At 39.5% G+C, this 16,203-nt stretch overlaps 1 protein-coding gene across 11 annotated transcripts in view; it reads left to right on the forward strand.

Moving 5' to 3' along the window:
* The window catches only part of FYB2 (FYN binding protein 2), a 132,941-nt gene that overhangs the window by 93,420 nt on the left and 23,318 nt on the right, over nucleotides 1-16,203 (forward strand). For 10 of the 11 annotated variants that reach the window (XM_055585767.1, XM_055585765.1, XM_055585769.1 and 7 more), the window contains 4 exons: nucleotides 2,313-2,424; nucleotides 11,018-11,116; nucleotides 13,498-13,526; nucleotides 14,940-15,000. In XM_055585767.1, coding sequence (XP_055441742.1) covers nucleotides 2,313-2,424; nucleotides 11,018-11,116; nucleotides 13,498-13,526; nucleotides 14,940-15,000 — 301 coding nt within the window. The remainder of the gene's footprint in view (nucleotides 1-2,312; nucleotides 2,425-11,017; nucleotides 11,117-13,497; nucleotides 13,527-14,939; nucleotides 15,001-16,203) is intronic. The other variant, XM_055585764.1, reaches the window with a different exon arrangement.

Consider the following 16,203-nt stretch of genomic DNA (forward strand, 5'->3'; position numbering starts at 1 on the left):
GACAGATGACCTCAAAGACACAAAGCAGATGAAGAACAGAGCCATATCTATCCAGTATGTTCTAGGGAGAGTGGGGAAGGAATGCAGCTGTCCTGGGCAAGAGCCTATTAAATGTGCTGGTAGAATAGCAAGGAGGCTGGTGTGGCTGGAGCAGTGATGAAGGAGACTGTGGTAGGAGATGAGGTCAGAGATATAACAAAGGACCAGGGGTTTTTGTAGACTATCGGAAGAACATTGGCATTTATTCTAAGTAATATTAAAAAAAAAAAACAAAACAGTGAAAGGTTTTGAGCACAAGAACAGAAATGATCTGACTTGTATTTTAAAGAATTATCTTGGCTGCTGTCTTGAAAGAAGAACTTAGAGGAAGAACCTGGGACCTGTTACGAGTTTGTTGCAATAATTTAAGTGAAAGACAATGGTAGCTTGGAGGAGGGTACCATGGTTGAGTTGAGATTTGTAATTTTGGATTCAGGATATAAATGTGAGAGTCAAGCTGACAGATGGCTGTGATTGGAGGTGGGGTATAATACAGGAATCAAGAAGGTCTTCAAGGTTGTGGACCTCAGGAACTAGAAAGGTGGGTTGCCACTCATCATTGAGATGAGGCCAACTTCAGGAAGAGCACATCTGCAGAAAGTAAAGTTTGGTTTGGCATGTAATATGTTGAGACAACCAAATGGAAGCAGTGTGAAGGCTGACGAAGTATCTAGAACTCATGAGAAAGATGTCTAGGTTAGAGATGTAAATTTGGGAGTTGTGTATGTTTTTAAGTTGTCTATGTCTTTTTAAGGCTTCCCTGGTGGCTCAGACGGTAAAGCGTCTGCTTGCAATGCGGGAAACCCGGGTTCGATCCCTGGGTCGGGAAGATCCCCTGGAGAAGGAAATGGCAACCCACTCCAGTACTCTTGCCTAGAAAATGCCATGGACCGAGGAGCCTGGTAGGTATAGTCCATGGGGTTGCAAAGAGTTGGACACGACTGAGCGACTTCACTTTCTTCTTTATGTTTTTAAAATGAAGCCATAAAATTTTGCTTCAGCCAAAAGGAAAGATTAAGAAAGAAAAAAAAAATTCCTGAAATAAGAGCATCTTTGCTTATAAAATAAAAAGTTAAAAACATAAATGGTATTCTTAGTTTTTAAAAAATATTTGTGCTAAAGAAACTTACTGATAACTCTGTAAGGAAAAGCAGGGACTTTGTGCCTCTGGGAGCTGACATTCATTGAGATGGTTTGGGGCTGATGTGCTAATTGACTTCTTTTCAGAAGATAAAATCGTGTTGTCTGGTGCTTTTAATTAATAGACAAAAGTCAATGTGCCTGTTGCTACTTATCAGATATATTACTACTTATTTCTGATTAATAATTCATATCTGAAAATGGTTCTGAATCACCAGTGCTCTAAATATTAACCTATGCCAACTGATAAAAAGGTGGAAGTTTTATGGCTATGACAAGTTTACAGCCCTGTGAAATAAACCAAATTCTGCAGTTAACAGGCTAGCTACTTGTGCAAACAATCCCTAGACATTTTTCAACCTGGCATACTATCTCACTAATGCTATCATTAATGAATAATAAACGTTGGTGTGTACTCAATCAACCTAAGAAATTTTACTTTAAGGAAAAAAAATGCTACAAAACTGGATGCTGCTGCTAAGTTGCTTCAGTCATGTCCAACTCTGTGTGACCTCATAGACGGCAGCCCACCAGGTTCCCCCATCCCTGGGATTCTCCAGGCAAGAACACTGGAGTGGGTTGCCATTTCCTTCTCCAATGCGTGAAAGTGAAAAGTGAATGTGAAGTCACTCAGTCGCGTCTGACTCTTCGCGACTCCATGGACTGCAGCCCACCAGGCTCCTCTGTCCATGGGATTTTCCAGGCAAGAGTAATGGAGTGGGGTACCATTGCTTTCTCGGAAAAAACTGGATAAAGGCATCTAAATGTAGGAAGAGAAACCCCAGGGGCTGTACCTTGGCAGACTTCAACATTTGTGGTTGGGGATTAGAGGAAGAACCCTCCAAGAAGAAGGAGGGGTCATTGGCTTACTGGGTAATTAGCACCTTTCATAAAGATGTATTAATCTTTGCCACAGTCGTCTAAAAGGAGGGGTTACCATCATTAACCCAGCTTGAGAGAACCATGACTGAGGCTCAGTAAGGAGACGTGGTTTGCCACAGGATCATCCAAACCCAAGTTATAATCCAGTGTTAGTGTATTTAATCTGCCTTTTTCTATTCTTGATGTACGTGAATGCATTTAGGAGAGTGGTTGATGAAATATTCTCAGGGGGTTCTCTGTTTTCCTTGCAGGTGGTTATGTGAAGGCCTTGGAGATGACTAAAGAAACCCAAGGCCAAGGAGCCATTAAGCCAAATTCCATTTCAGAGAACTATGACGATGTTGAGTGCTCTGGGAGTAAGAGGTAAGCATTTGAGCCCGGCAGCGAGATGAACATGCTGAGACTGTAAAATACATGTGCTTCTCTGGTGGTCAAGTGGATAAGACTCCATGCTTTCAATGCAAGGGGCGTGGGTTTGATTCCTGGTCAGGGAACTAAGATCACAAATACTGGCATGGCCAAAAAAAAAAAAGTACAACACAATAGGTCAATGGTCTTTGTATCTTTTCTCCCCATAGCAAAGTCAGATTTCTCTAACTTATTTATCTCATATAATGGTAAGTATAAGAAGATATTTGAAACTGTCAGTAGGAATTGCTGAATTTCTGTGGCACATTAGTAATAAGGTATCTTATATTTATATACTTGTATTAATGCCATTTGGGTGAAGTGATGATAAACGAACAGAAGTGGTTCAAGGTATGCATGAATAGATGCATTTAGAATCATGAAGGTGCTGGTAATGGGTCTTTTGTGACAAGGAAGCAACTTTGGTATGAAACTTCCTGATCTCCTCACAATCCAAGACTGATGATGGAATGTGTTTTACTTAAAACACTTCTATGGATTCTCAATATGTTTTTAATTGAAGTATAGTTGATTCACAACATTAGTTTCAAGTGTACAACACAGAAGATTCAATATTTTTATAGATTATACTCCACTTAAAGTTATTATAAAATACTGGTCATAGTCCCTGTGCTATACATTATATCCTTACATCCTGTATCTTATTTATGTCATAGGTAGCAGTTTGTATACCTTAATGCTCTTCCAATCCTGCCCCTTCCTCCCCTCGTTTTCCCTCTGGTAACCACTGTTATTGCTGTTCAGTCATTATGTTGTGTCTTACTCTTTGCAACACCATGGACCGCAGTGCATCAGGCTTCCCTGTCCTTCACTATATCCCAGAGTTTGCCCCAACTCATGTCCATTGAGTCAGTGACACCATCTAACCATCTCATCCTCTGTCACCCTCTTCTCCTCCTGCCCTCAATCTTTCCCAGCATCAGGGTCTTTCCCAGTGAGTCTACTCTTCGCATCAGGTAGCCAAAGTATTGGAGCTTCAGCATCAGTCCTTCCAATGAATATTCAAGGTTGATTTCCTTTAGGATTGACTGGTTTGATCTCCTTGCTGTCCAAGGGACTCACAAGAGTCTTCTCCAATACCACAATTTGAAACCATCAATTCTTCAACATTCAGCCTTCCTTATGGTCCAACTCTCACATCCCTGGTGACTCTGATGGTAAAGTGTCTGTCTACAATGCGGGAGACCTGGGTTTGATCCCTGGGTCAGGAAAATTCCCTGGAGAAGGAAATGGCAACCCACTCCAGTACTCTTGCCTAGAAGATCTCATGGACAGAGGAGCCTGGTGTCCATGGGGTCGCAAAGAGTCAGACACAACTGAGCAACTTCACTTTTCTCACATCCATACATAACTACTGGAAAATCATAGCTTTGACTATTTGTCAGCAAAGTGAGGTCTCTGCTTTTTAATATGCTGTCTGCTGCTGCTACTGCTAAGTCGCTTCAGTCGTGTCCGACTCTGTGCGACCGCACAGACAGCAGCCCACCAGGCTCCGCCATCCCCGGGATTCTCCAGGCAAGAGCACTGGAGTGGCTTGCCATTGCCTTCTCCGAATATGCTGTCTAGGTTTGTCATAGCTTTTCTTCCAAGGAGCAAGTGTCTTTTAATAATTTTGTGGCTGCAGTCACCATCCTCAATGATTTTGCAGCCCAAGAAAAGAAAATCTGCCACTGTTTCCACTTTTCCCCATCTGTTTGCCATGAAGTGATGGTACTGGAGTCCATAATTTTAGTTTTTTGAATGTTGAGTTTAAGTCACCTTTTTCACTCTCCTCTTTCAACCTTCACCAAGAGGCTCTTTAGTTTCTCTTCACTTTCTGCCTTTAGAGTAGTATCATCTGCATACCTGAGGTTGTTGATATTTCTCCAAGCAATCTTGATTAATCCAGCCCAGCATTTCACATGATATACTCAGTACAGAAGTTAAATAAGCTGGGTGACAATATACAGCCTTGATGTACTCCTGTCCCATTTTTGAACCAGTCCATTGTTCCATGTCCAGTTCTAACTGTTGCTTCTTGACCTGCATGCAAGTTTCTCAGGAAGCATGTAAGGTGGTCTGGTATTCCCTTCTCTTTAAGATTTTCCCACAGTTTGTTGTGATCCACACAATCAAAGGCTTTAACATAGTCAATGAAGCAAAAGTAGATATTTTTCTGAAGTTCTCTTGCTTTTTCTATAATCCAACAATGTTGGCAATTTGAACTCTGGTTCCCCTGCCTTTTCTAAATCCAGTTTGAACATCTGGAAGTTCTCAATTCACATACTGTTTAAACCTAGCTAGAAAGATATTGAGCATGACTTTGCTAGCACAATTGTGAAATAAGCACAATTGTGTGGCAGTTTGAACATTCTTTGGCATTGCCCTTCTTTGGAATTGGAATGAAAACTGACATTTTCCAGTCTTGTAGCCACTTCTGAGTTCCAAATTTGCTGGCATATTGAGTGCAGCACTTTCACAGCTCATCTTTCAGAATTTGAAATACCTCAACTGGAATTCTATCATGTCTGCTAGCTTTGTTCATAGTAATGCTTCCTAAGGTCCACTTGACTTCACACTCCTGGATGTTTGGCTCTAGGTGAGTGACCACATCGTCATGGTTATCCCAGTCATTAAGAACTTTTCTGTACAGTTCTTCTGTGTATTCTTGCACATCTTCTTAATCTCTTCTGCTTCTATCAGGTCCTTGATATTTCTGTCCTTTATTGTGCCCATCTTTGCATGAAATGTTCCCTTGGTATATAATTTTCCTGAAGAGATTTCTAGTCTTTCCCATTCTATTGTTTTCCTTTATATCTTGCATTATTCTCTTAAGAAGGCTTTCTTATCTCTCCTTGCTGTTCTTTGGAACTCTGAATTCAGTTGGCTATATCCTTCCCTTCCTTCTTTGCCTTCCACTTCTCTCCTTTTCTCAGCTATTTGTAAGGCCTCCTCAGGCAACCATTTTGCCTTGTTTCAGTTCTTTTCCCTTGGGATGGTTTTGGTCGCCACTTCCTATACAAAATTATGAACCTCATCCATATTTCTTCAGGTACTCTCTCAGATCTAATCCATTGAATCTATTTATCACTTTCACTGTGTAATCATAAGGGTTTTGATTTAGATCATACCTGAATGGTCTAGTGGTTTTCCCTACTTTCTTCAATTTAAGCCTGAATTTTGCAATAAGGAGTTCATGATCTAAGCCACATTCAGCTCCAGGTCTTGTTTTTGCTGACTGTATAGAACGTCTCCATCTTTGGCTGCAAAGAATATAATGAATCTGATTTCAGTGTTCACCATCTGGTGACGTCCATGTGTAGAGTCATCACTTGTGTTGTTGGAAGAAGGTGTTTGCTATGACCAGTGTGTTCTCTTGACAAAACTCTGTTAGCCTTTGCCCTGCTTCAGTTTGTACTCCAAGATCAAAGTTGAATGTTACTCCAGGTATCTCTTGACTTTCTACTTTTGCATTCCAATCCTCTATGATGAAAAGGACATCTTTTTTGGGTATTAATTCTAGAAGATCTTGTAGGTCTTCATAGAACCATTCAATTTCAGCTTTTCAGCATCAGTGGTTGGGGCATAGACTTGGATTACTGTGATGTTGAATGGTTTGCCTTGGAAACGAACTGAGATCATTCTGTCATTTTTGAGACTGCATGCAAGTAATACATTTTGGACTCTTTGTTGACTATGAGGGGTACTCCATTTCTTCTCAAGAATTCTTGCCCACAGTAGTAGATATAATGGTCATCTGAATTAAATTCACCCATTCCCATCCACTTTAGTTCACTAATTCCTAAAACATAAATGTTTACTCTTGCCATATCCTATTTGACCACATCCAATTTACCTTGATTCACGGACCTCACATTCCAGGTTCCTATGCAAATTGTTCTTCCCAGCACTGGACTTTACTTTCACCACTAGACACATTCACAACTGGGCATCATTTCCACTTTGGCTCAGTCTCTTCATTCTTTCTGGAGCTATTTCTCCACTATTGCCTAGTAGCATATTGGACACCTACCAACCTGGGGAATTCATCTTCTGCTGTCATATCTTTTTGCCTTTTCATACTGTTCATGGGGGTTCTCAAGGCAAGAATACTGGTTTGCCACTCCCTTCTCCAGTTGACCACATTTTGTCAGAACTCTCCACCATGACCTGTCTTGGGTGCCCTGAATGGCATGTCTCATAGTTTCACTGAGTTACACAAGTCTGTGATCCATGTGATTGTTTTGGTTAGTTTTCTGTGATTGCAGTTTTTGTTCTGGAGGCCATGGGATTATAGTTCTTCTTCTGTCTGCCCTCTGATGGATAAGAGGCTTGTGCAAGCTTCCTGATGGGAGGCACAGGCTGTTGGGAAACTGGGTCTTGCTCAGGTGGGCAGAGCCATGTTCAGTAAATCTTTAATCCAGTTTTCTGCTGATGGGTGGGGCTGTGCTCCTTCCCTGTTAGTTGTCTGGCCTGAGGTGACCCAGTCCTGGGAGTCTGCAATCTCTGTGTTAGAGCTAGAGGTTCTATGGCAGGGATAATGGCGACCTCCTCCAAGAGGACTTATGCCAACATGCCACACCTCCCAGTACTGCTGCTGCCCCTGACCTCATCACAGGTCACGCCTCTGTAGGAGACCCCCAAACACAGGCAGGTCGGGCTCAGTCTCTTATGGGGCACTGCTCCTTTCCCTTGGGTCCTGGTGCACACAAGGTTTTGTTTGTGCCCTCCAAGAGTCTCTGTTTCTCCCAATCCTGTGGAAGTTCTATAATCAAATCCTGCTGACTTTCAGATTCCCTGGGGATTTCCAGCCCCCCTTCCAGATCCCCAGGTAGGGGAGTATGATGTGGAGCCTAGAACCTTCAACAGTAAGAGAACTTCTTTGTTATAATTGTTCTCCAGTTTGTGGGTCACCCATCCAGCATCTTTATGGTAGGGCTAATGGTGACCTCCTCCAAGAGAATTTATGCCATACATTGTGCCTCCCAGGACTGCTGTTGCCAGTGCCCTGTCCCTGTGGCAGGCCATTGCTGACTCACACCTCTACAGGAGAGCCTCAAACACTTACAGGCAGGTTGGTAACCATTGGTTCTCTGTATCTGCAAGTCTGTTTCATTCTTTTACTTATTTTTTATTTCAGAGATTCTACTTGTAAGTGAAAACATACAGTATTTGTCTTTCTCTGTATGTTTAAGCATAATATTCTCCAAGTTAATCCATGTTGCTGAAAATGGCAAAAATTTCATTTTTTTATGGCTTAGTATTCTTATGTGTATGTGTGTACACTACATCTTCTTTATCCATGCATCTGTTTATGGATACTGAGGTTGCTTCCATATCTTGGCCATTGTAAATAATAATGTTGCTATGAACATTAGGGTCTGTATATTTTTTTGAATTAAGTGTCTTCATCTTCTTCAGATATACCCAAGAGTGGAACTGCTGGATTATATAACAGTTTTAATTTTAATTTTTTGAGGAAACTCCATCCTGTCTTCCATAGTAGTGGTAGCAATTTACATTCCCACCGACAGTGTGAGGGCTCCCTTTTCTCCACATACTCACTAACATCTTTTGCCATCTTTTTAACAACAGCCGTTCTGACTGATGTGAGGTGATAGTTCACTGTGCTTTTGATTTGCATTTCCTTGATGATCATTGATACTGAGCATCTTTCCTTGTGCCTATTGGCTATCTGTCTCTTTTGAAAAGATGTCTATTTAGGCCTTCTGTCTGTTTTTAATTGAGTTGCTTGTTTTTTTTTTTTTTTTCTTTTTCTCTATATTGAGTTGTAAGTGCTTGTTATATATTTTGGATGTTAATCCCTTATCAGACATATCATTTGCAAATATCTTCTCCCATTTAGTAGGTGGTCTTTTTGCCTTGTTAATGTTTTTCTTTGCCATGCAAAAGCTTTTAAGTTTGAATAGCTCCCATTTGTTTTTGCTTTTGCTTCCCTTGCCTGAGGAGACAGATCTGGCTCTAAATACAAAAATAAATAGCAAAAATACAAATAGCAAAATATACAAATCCAAATAGCAAAAATACATTGCTAAGACTTATGTCAAAGAGCCTATGTTTTCTTCTGGTTTTCCCAGCACCACTTATTGAAAAGACTGTCTTTTCTCCATTGTATATTCTTGCCTTCCTCATCATCAATTAATGGACCATAAGTGTGTGGGTTTGTTTTTCAGCTTTCTATTCTGTTCCATTGCTCTCTGTGTCTGTTTTTGTGCCAGTACCATACTGTTTTGATTACTGTAGCTTTGTAGTATATTCCCAATACCTTTACAATTGACGTTAACATGGTATAGAGGACTTGAGTGTCCCTATCTACCCCTCCAGCCTCTTCTCACACATGCTCAGTCTTCATCTTTGAGATGCAGTCATGGTGACCTTTTAACTTCTCTGACTTGCTAAGCTCCCACTGCAGAGTGCTTGCATATGCTACTCCTTCTTCCTGGAATGTTCTTTCTTCTTCTGTGCCCCTTTGTTTAAGTGACTCTTAATATCTCTTCTGATCTCAGCTCAATCATTATTCCCTAGGGAATATTCTCCTACGTATGTAGTTTTATAGTATTACCATTATCCTTTCTTTAACAGCACTTGTCACAGTTATTAATAATTCTATATTTATGTGATTCTTTATTAGCTGTCTTCCCTCTTAGATGATTTTCTTCTTTACACTTACCGTTTTTCCTTACCCATGTTATAATGCCAGGCACATGTTAAGATATTTAAAAAAAAATCTTTTACATGAATGAAAAGGTAATGGAGGAGGGATAATCAAATGCTACTGGTTTTTGTTTTGTCCTTCTTAGAATGTCAGAGATGGAGAAGCAGTCTAGAGATCATTAAACACAGTACCCTCATTTTTAAAAAAGGAAATTGAGGCATAGAGAAGTGACTCTCCTAAACTCAATGTGAATTAAGTTCTGAACTTGAAAATCCTCCATTGCCAGGGTAGATTCAAAATATATCTGTGTATTTTAAGCCTATATATTGGGTGAGGTGAAAGCCATGCTATAGAGGAGGATTGTTCAAGATGTGTCTGGTTGTCTCCATTAGTTCTCCAGCATTCAGCACAATGTCTGGTGTTTAGTAGACTGATTGTTAAATGTAAAATATGCAAAGGGGGAGAGTCAAGGAAGGAATCTGTTAATAAATTAACTTCTCTCACTAAATGCGAACAAACATGGAAACAGGGTAGAAGCAAATATTAATTTTTGTTTGTACATACTTTTATAGAGTTTACTTAATTTTACCACCTGCTTGTAAAAACATGTGCATATGTTGCCATAAAAACGATTTCACAAACAGAAGATCAGAGTACCTAGCACCTGGTAGGTATCCATAATTTTGTGTCAAATATGAATCTGTATCACTGCCATTATATATTTTTTTAATTTCAAGAGAAAATAGTGAATAAATGTATGAAGATGTCTACAAAACAAAGAGCAACTACCCAAAGATAGAGCAAGTTTCTCTTTTTCTTGACTTCATACCTAAGGGTATTTCCTGCTAGTCTGGGAAAACCGAAGTTTAAGAAATGACCTCCATCTCTACCCACCCCATCTTTAGGGAAGATTTTCATAGAGAGTGGAGATAAGCTGTTGTAATAAAATACTGTTATCAGTAGGTTTTTGTAATTGTATATAATCATATCTTGTAATTTTTAAGCATGTTGCTTTTTCTTTTGAGAAAATGTCCATCTCCCCAAGTAGAAGACTTTGATATTGCATTAGGGAGTAGGTGAGAAAGAAGAAATAAATAGCAATAAAATGCTTCAGTTTTTTTTCCAGGAAGAAATCAATGGTTATGATTTACCTGTGTCTTTTCAAGCTAATGAGGCTATCTCTGGAATTGGGGATTAATTTAATATGTAATAATTCAGTGTTATCAATATTTGCTCAAATGGGGATTATTAATCAAATTCAGTTATTAGGGGCACATTGTGGCAAGGAAAATAGCAGCAGTCAAAAGCAAGAAGTTTGAAGGTTTAAAGGAAAATAGGGCATTTATGCTGGGTGGGATGATGTGGGTGTATCACCCACTTTCCCTAACCTTTCCCCCACCCCCGAAAATCTGGGTATATTTGGAAAAATTTTAATCATTAAGCAGGCAGTCAGTGTAGCATCACTGTTATATTATTATCCCATAAGTTAAAGATCAGTGATATGAATCTCAGGAGCCAGGAATTTCACTAATGTATCAGTCTTTGAGTCATGGTCTCTAAAAGGAAGACTTTGCTCCATAAACTCTGTAAAATAAAGACCATTTGGAGTAGGTGAAAGTTTGTATTGAAATATAATAATTTCCTTCATAGCTGGTATGTGCTAATTCCTATCAGAATCTAAAAAAAAAGAACATAGGGGTTGACAAGGTATTTCCTGCTCTTCCTTAAGTGGGAGTGTTTTATTAATAGTAATGAGACTGAAGTCTCCGATCTTTTTTACTACAGCAGCTTCCCATCCCCAGTACTCTCTCAAACAGTATTTATGTTTGTAAATATGCTTATGTGTTATTTATATTCTCTGATTCCTCTTAGTTCAGATGGAAAAGCATCACTTAAAAGACTGCAGAGGTTCTTCAAGAAAGAAAAGGACAGACTTAAAGTGAACAAAATCAATTCAAAAGAAAATATAAGGTAAAAAGTCCCTTTTTATTTCTCTTTCTAGGAGAGGATTAGCAATGCCACCCTGGTAGTTACACAGCTGATAGTCTCCATCTTGTTCTTCTAGTGAAAAGGGTACCAGAAGCTAAAACCAAAGCCCTGGTTATCACCTACCTCCTTCTTGCCAGGATTGAGTGCCTCACACACACACATGCTAGTGAGAAAGTGACAGTGTCCTTTTTGAAAAAATCGATAAGGGAAGATTGTGAACAAAGGTAGAGGGAAAGTCTTAAAAAGTCCAGGAAAGGAACTTCCTCATCATCCTTGGCATATATTCCTGTTGTTACTACTGAGCATTATGTTATCAATTACATTCTTTTATGCTTTCTTAGTCCTACAGGCTCCAGTGGTTTTTGTCTACACTTCCATATTCTAATTTGCCTCTCTTGAGAGAGGTAGTGTGTGGAGAGGGGAGATGAACTTTTCAGCTGAATGGTCCATGTATCTCAGTGTTAGCTCTGGAAGGGACCCTCCAAGTTCACCCTAGCTAATTACCGATGGGAATTGGGAAGGTTACAATTCATGTGTAGGACCGACTTGATGCCTCGATTCTGGATTCTAGTTTCAGCTCTTCCATTTATTCAGTGTGCAACTACGGGCAAGTCACTTCCACTTTGCATCCATAGGGACCACGTTTCTTTTAGCTTATAATAGGAGATTGTGTGGTCTCTGAAAGCACTTCAGAGAGGGAGGGAGAGAAACACAGACATAGATCTGTATTTTATGAGGGCAGGGGATGGTAGAATAGTTTGCCCCAGGTCACTACATATGTTGACATCGAATTTATCTTGAAGTTCTTTCAATTGTAAAACCTTAAAGTAACATGAATTTGTCTAATTGTGTGTTGGATCTAGATCTACCAAGAGATTTATACAGTATATGAGGTTTACAAATTGCAGTCCTAAACATGGAAGACAGAGTCTAGTTCTAGTGACCGGTGAGACCCTTAAGGGCACACCCTGACCTTAGCAGGTTAGATGTTTCAACAAAAATTATTAGCATGGTGCCTGCAGCCCCTTAAAATTTTAATCCAGGTGAGAATGCTGATGTTTTTTACATGTAAATGTGATTTCCTTTTCCTTAGAACTATTCATTGACTGTTAATGACTTTCAGAACAAATATCCAATCCTTTTTCATTGCAAGTAAATACTATATGGCAGCCCCCTTCCTACTTGCCCAGCTCCATCTCACTCAGACTTACTCTCGGCTCTGCCCCATAACACACACCCTGTATGTACACCACACTGTTTCATGCCTCCTTGCTTTTAACCATGACATCCACAGATCTGAAATGCATCTGCGCTACTCTCTCTTCCTTTGATTATCAGAGTTCTAGCCTTCTCTTAAAATTTGGCCAAATATTATCCCTTCTGGGATGCATTCTGTGAATCCCAAACCTGTATTACCGGTTTCTCTTCTGTGTTTCCAAAACATCCTGTGCAAATATTGTAAGATCTATTACAAGAAATCCTTTTCCTTACAGTCAGAGTATCTCAGGGTAAGAAGGGTCCATATTACCTAGTACAACCCACTACACAAGCTTCTCTGCAGCTATTCCTAAGAGGCAAAATCTCTGTGTCTGCACACCTCTATAAAGATAAATTCACTACATTCAGGGGAAAATCTGCCATTTTAGTAAGGTCTGAAAAGATTTTTTCCCCTTGAATTTTGCCAAAATTTGCCTCTTTACCTTAATTTTTCAATTATTGCCATGGAGACATACCAAGATAACACAGAACTTTACCTTTTGTCCCCAGGCCTAGAGGACTGAGCTTAAATTAATTGCTTAAAACACATGAATTTTTTTTCTACCACATCATACTTCTTTCCATGTGATCTCCTTAACTATGAGATTTGAGGAAAACTGGACAATCTCCTTAGCCAAGTGTCCTCTCCTACTTGGCGCATTTACCATCTTCCATCTGGCCTGGCATTCTCCCCTTAAGTCACCTCTCTGGTTAAATCTGTACATAGTCAGGGTCCAGCGTCTCCAGAGGGTCATCTCTCTCACCTTGTGTCCCACACACTGGATATATCTGATTGGCACCCTGGAAGGTTAGAAAGGAGAAATAGGATCCTGTGGACAGAGAAGAGCTGTGGGAGAGCCTGAGACTGTCGCATTAGGTAAATGGGTAAGGATGGTCACTGGGGATAAATAAGCTCATTTACAGGAAGGGGAGAGGTGATCAGAATAAAGCTGCAGGGAAGCTTGCTTCATATTGACATTTTTTTTTTCCCCAAAAGCATCCAAATCAAGAAACCTAGTCATCGCTATGTTGTTTGAGATGTTATCAATCAGCATTTCTGAATATGGCTTTTTCCTTAACTCTTTGTGTCTTTTGTCAATTAACAGGGCATTTTCCCTTTCGCTGCCTGATTTAAGTAAGTGACATTCACTTATTGCTGGAACAAAATTACTCAGCACTGACATTTTCAGTCTAAGAAAGAAGTAGTAATCCTCCCTGAATTCCATATGTAATGAAAAATTGATACATTAAAATCAAGGAAGATATTTTACATCATAGTATTACTTACTTTGGGGAAGATGGGTGACATTTCTCAGTGCCTCCTATAGACCAGGCGCCCCTTAATATCTAAGAAATAGATGCATTGTCCCTTTGTAGGAAGACTCTCGGACTAACATCCATATTTTAGTGACCTAGGATTTGTACTCAAGTCTCTGAATACACAATGTGTGTGCGTTTTACATTTTACCACAGTCCGCTCACCCGAATTAAGACACAGTAATTTGACCATGAACACTTTGCAATATACATACCAGCTGAATCAAGGGTGAGTCACTGGAATACTGTTTGCTTTGCTATAAAAGCAATGGTGCACGCATTAGCACAGTGCCTGACACACAGGGTGCTCACTCTCCATCACATTCTGTAAGCTGACTGTGTCAGTGAGGGGGCCGTGTGTTTTGCTGTTTGTTAGGTTCAGTTTATGGGCTCTAGTGACAGTGGCTACTTTGATTTTACTCTGACTCGGCAATTGGAGTGTATTTTATATTCCACAAAATGAGTCTGCTGCACTAAATAACAAATAATTATATAAATCTGGTATAATTACATCTCCTAAAATCATCCTTGGTCTATTTTTTTTAAGTCTACTTAGAACAGGCATGCATTTTACCTCCATCCAAATTTATGAATAACTGAACATGAATTGTGAATAATTATGCCAAAAGGTTTCTAACTAGTTCCAGCGGTGAGTCACTTGAACGTTATGGAGTTCTATGCAGAGCACCAAGGAATGTGAATATCCCAAACTGAAAATGTCTAATTATGATTATGTACTAAGTTAGATTCAATTTTACAGAGGATTATTATAAAGAAGCAGTTGTCAATGGTTTCAAATAAAAATCATGGAAGAAGAATCAGCATTAATGTCTATTAAGTTGGTGTTTTCCCCTTGAAATTCAGCCCTCTCTTGTTCTAGCAGTGTAACATCTTTGTCCAGTTCCAGGTTGATGGGAACCCAGTCTAAAATGATCCCTTCAGCAACTCATATTTTTTAGAAAGTTGCATGAAATCAAATTGATATAAATATTTATGCATGTGTTTCAGATACCAGGACATCTCTTTTTTAATCCTCAGTTGAATTTTTCCCAAATGGATTCTTTTTTTGTTCCTTGATCCTTTAAGCCTATCTATAGTCTATGATCAGATTTTGATAAAACAGGCTCAGAGATACATGTGGATAATTAAATAATTGTGTATAATTTGGAAAGTCAGGGATTGTATAAACCATATCAAATAACAGACTATTTTTATCCTATCTTGACGCTAGAACTTAGGTCTCAGGAAGTTATTATCTACGATGATGTGGCCATAAATGGAAAACAGCCAAAGTAAGTCAATTCACTGCATTGGTCATCTTTGCTGGTGTTTAACCCATTTCCTGATGTTTTGTTATCTATGGTCAGAGGACCATCTCTTTAGATCCTTGGGTGAAAAGTCAGGTTGTAATATATTGCTTCCACTAGGAAGGGGGAACAATGACTAATACAGATGACGTAACAGTGGTAGCTTTGTTTCTTACCTTTGAATCTATAGACTTGAAACTCATTTCAATACAACACTTATTTAATAACCTCCTATGGAGGATGGCAAGCACCACCTGGCAGAACCAACGTTCTCAAAGCCTAAATAACTCAAATCTATCAAAGTGTTCCTGCTTCCCATCCTCGCTACCAGCCACATGCAGGCACCTATTGTTTCTCAGCTGGATTACTGCAATGGCAGAATGAAATCCAAACTGCTTAAGAAGACATAAAATTCATTATTGATACAGCCCTGGCAAACTCTCAGCCTCAACTGTACTTGCCACTCACCCATTATTCCTGTGTTCCATCCATACTGTATTATCCAGCATGTCTAAACTTTCATGTTTGCTCCAACCTCTTCAGTTCATCCAACAAATACTTACTGGGCACGTACTATATGCCAGGCACTGTGCTAAGCGTTGGGTATAATGCAGTGAACACACAGTTATAATTCCTATTCCTTTATGATTGGAGAGATAGATAGATAAATGATGGATCATTAAACATGGGAATCTGATTGCTTTGGATATTCTGACAGAGACTGGGCATATGCTATGTGTGTTGGGAGGAGGCTGATAGTCATTTTAGGGTAGATATCTGGGAAAAGGCTTTCCAAGGTTAGAATTTAAGAACAAAAGAATTGTTCTGCCCATAACACACTTTGCCATGCTTTTTTGCTTGGCTGAGTACTTTATCCTTTATTATTTAAACCTGAATTCAAATTTTGCTTTCCCCAGGAAGCAAAAGCTCAGAGAGCTTTTGGGTTATCTATTTGGGTTATGTACCCCTTTTTATCAGAACATTCTTTTCACAGTTGTATTGGTCTTATTTCTTCCCTGTCTCGTCCTCTACATGGAAACTTCCTGAGGTGGGGCCTGGGCTTTCTAATCCAATGTATCATATGGCCTCATACCAAAAGATAGTTTGTTAAATTGGTTAATGAAGAAAGACCTGCTTTCAAAAAATTTGAAAAATGATTTATGGTGAAAATAGGCAGACATTTCCATT

The sequence above is a fragment of the Bubalus kerabau genome, chromosome 6 (assembly GCF_029407905.1).
Source record: "Bubalus kerabau isolate K-KA32 ecotype Philippines breed swamp buffalo chromosome 6, PCC_UOA_SB_1v2, whole genome shotgun sequence".
Classification (NCBI taxonomy): Eukaryota; Metazoa; Chordata; class Mammalia; order Artiodactyla; family Bovidae; genus Bubalus; species Bubalus kerabau.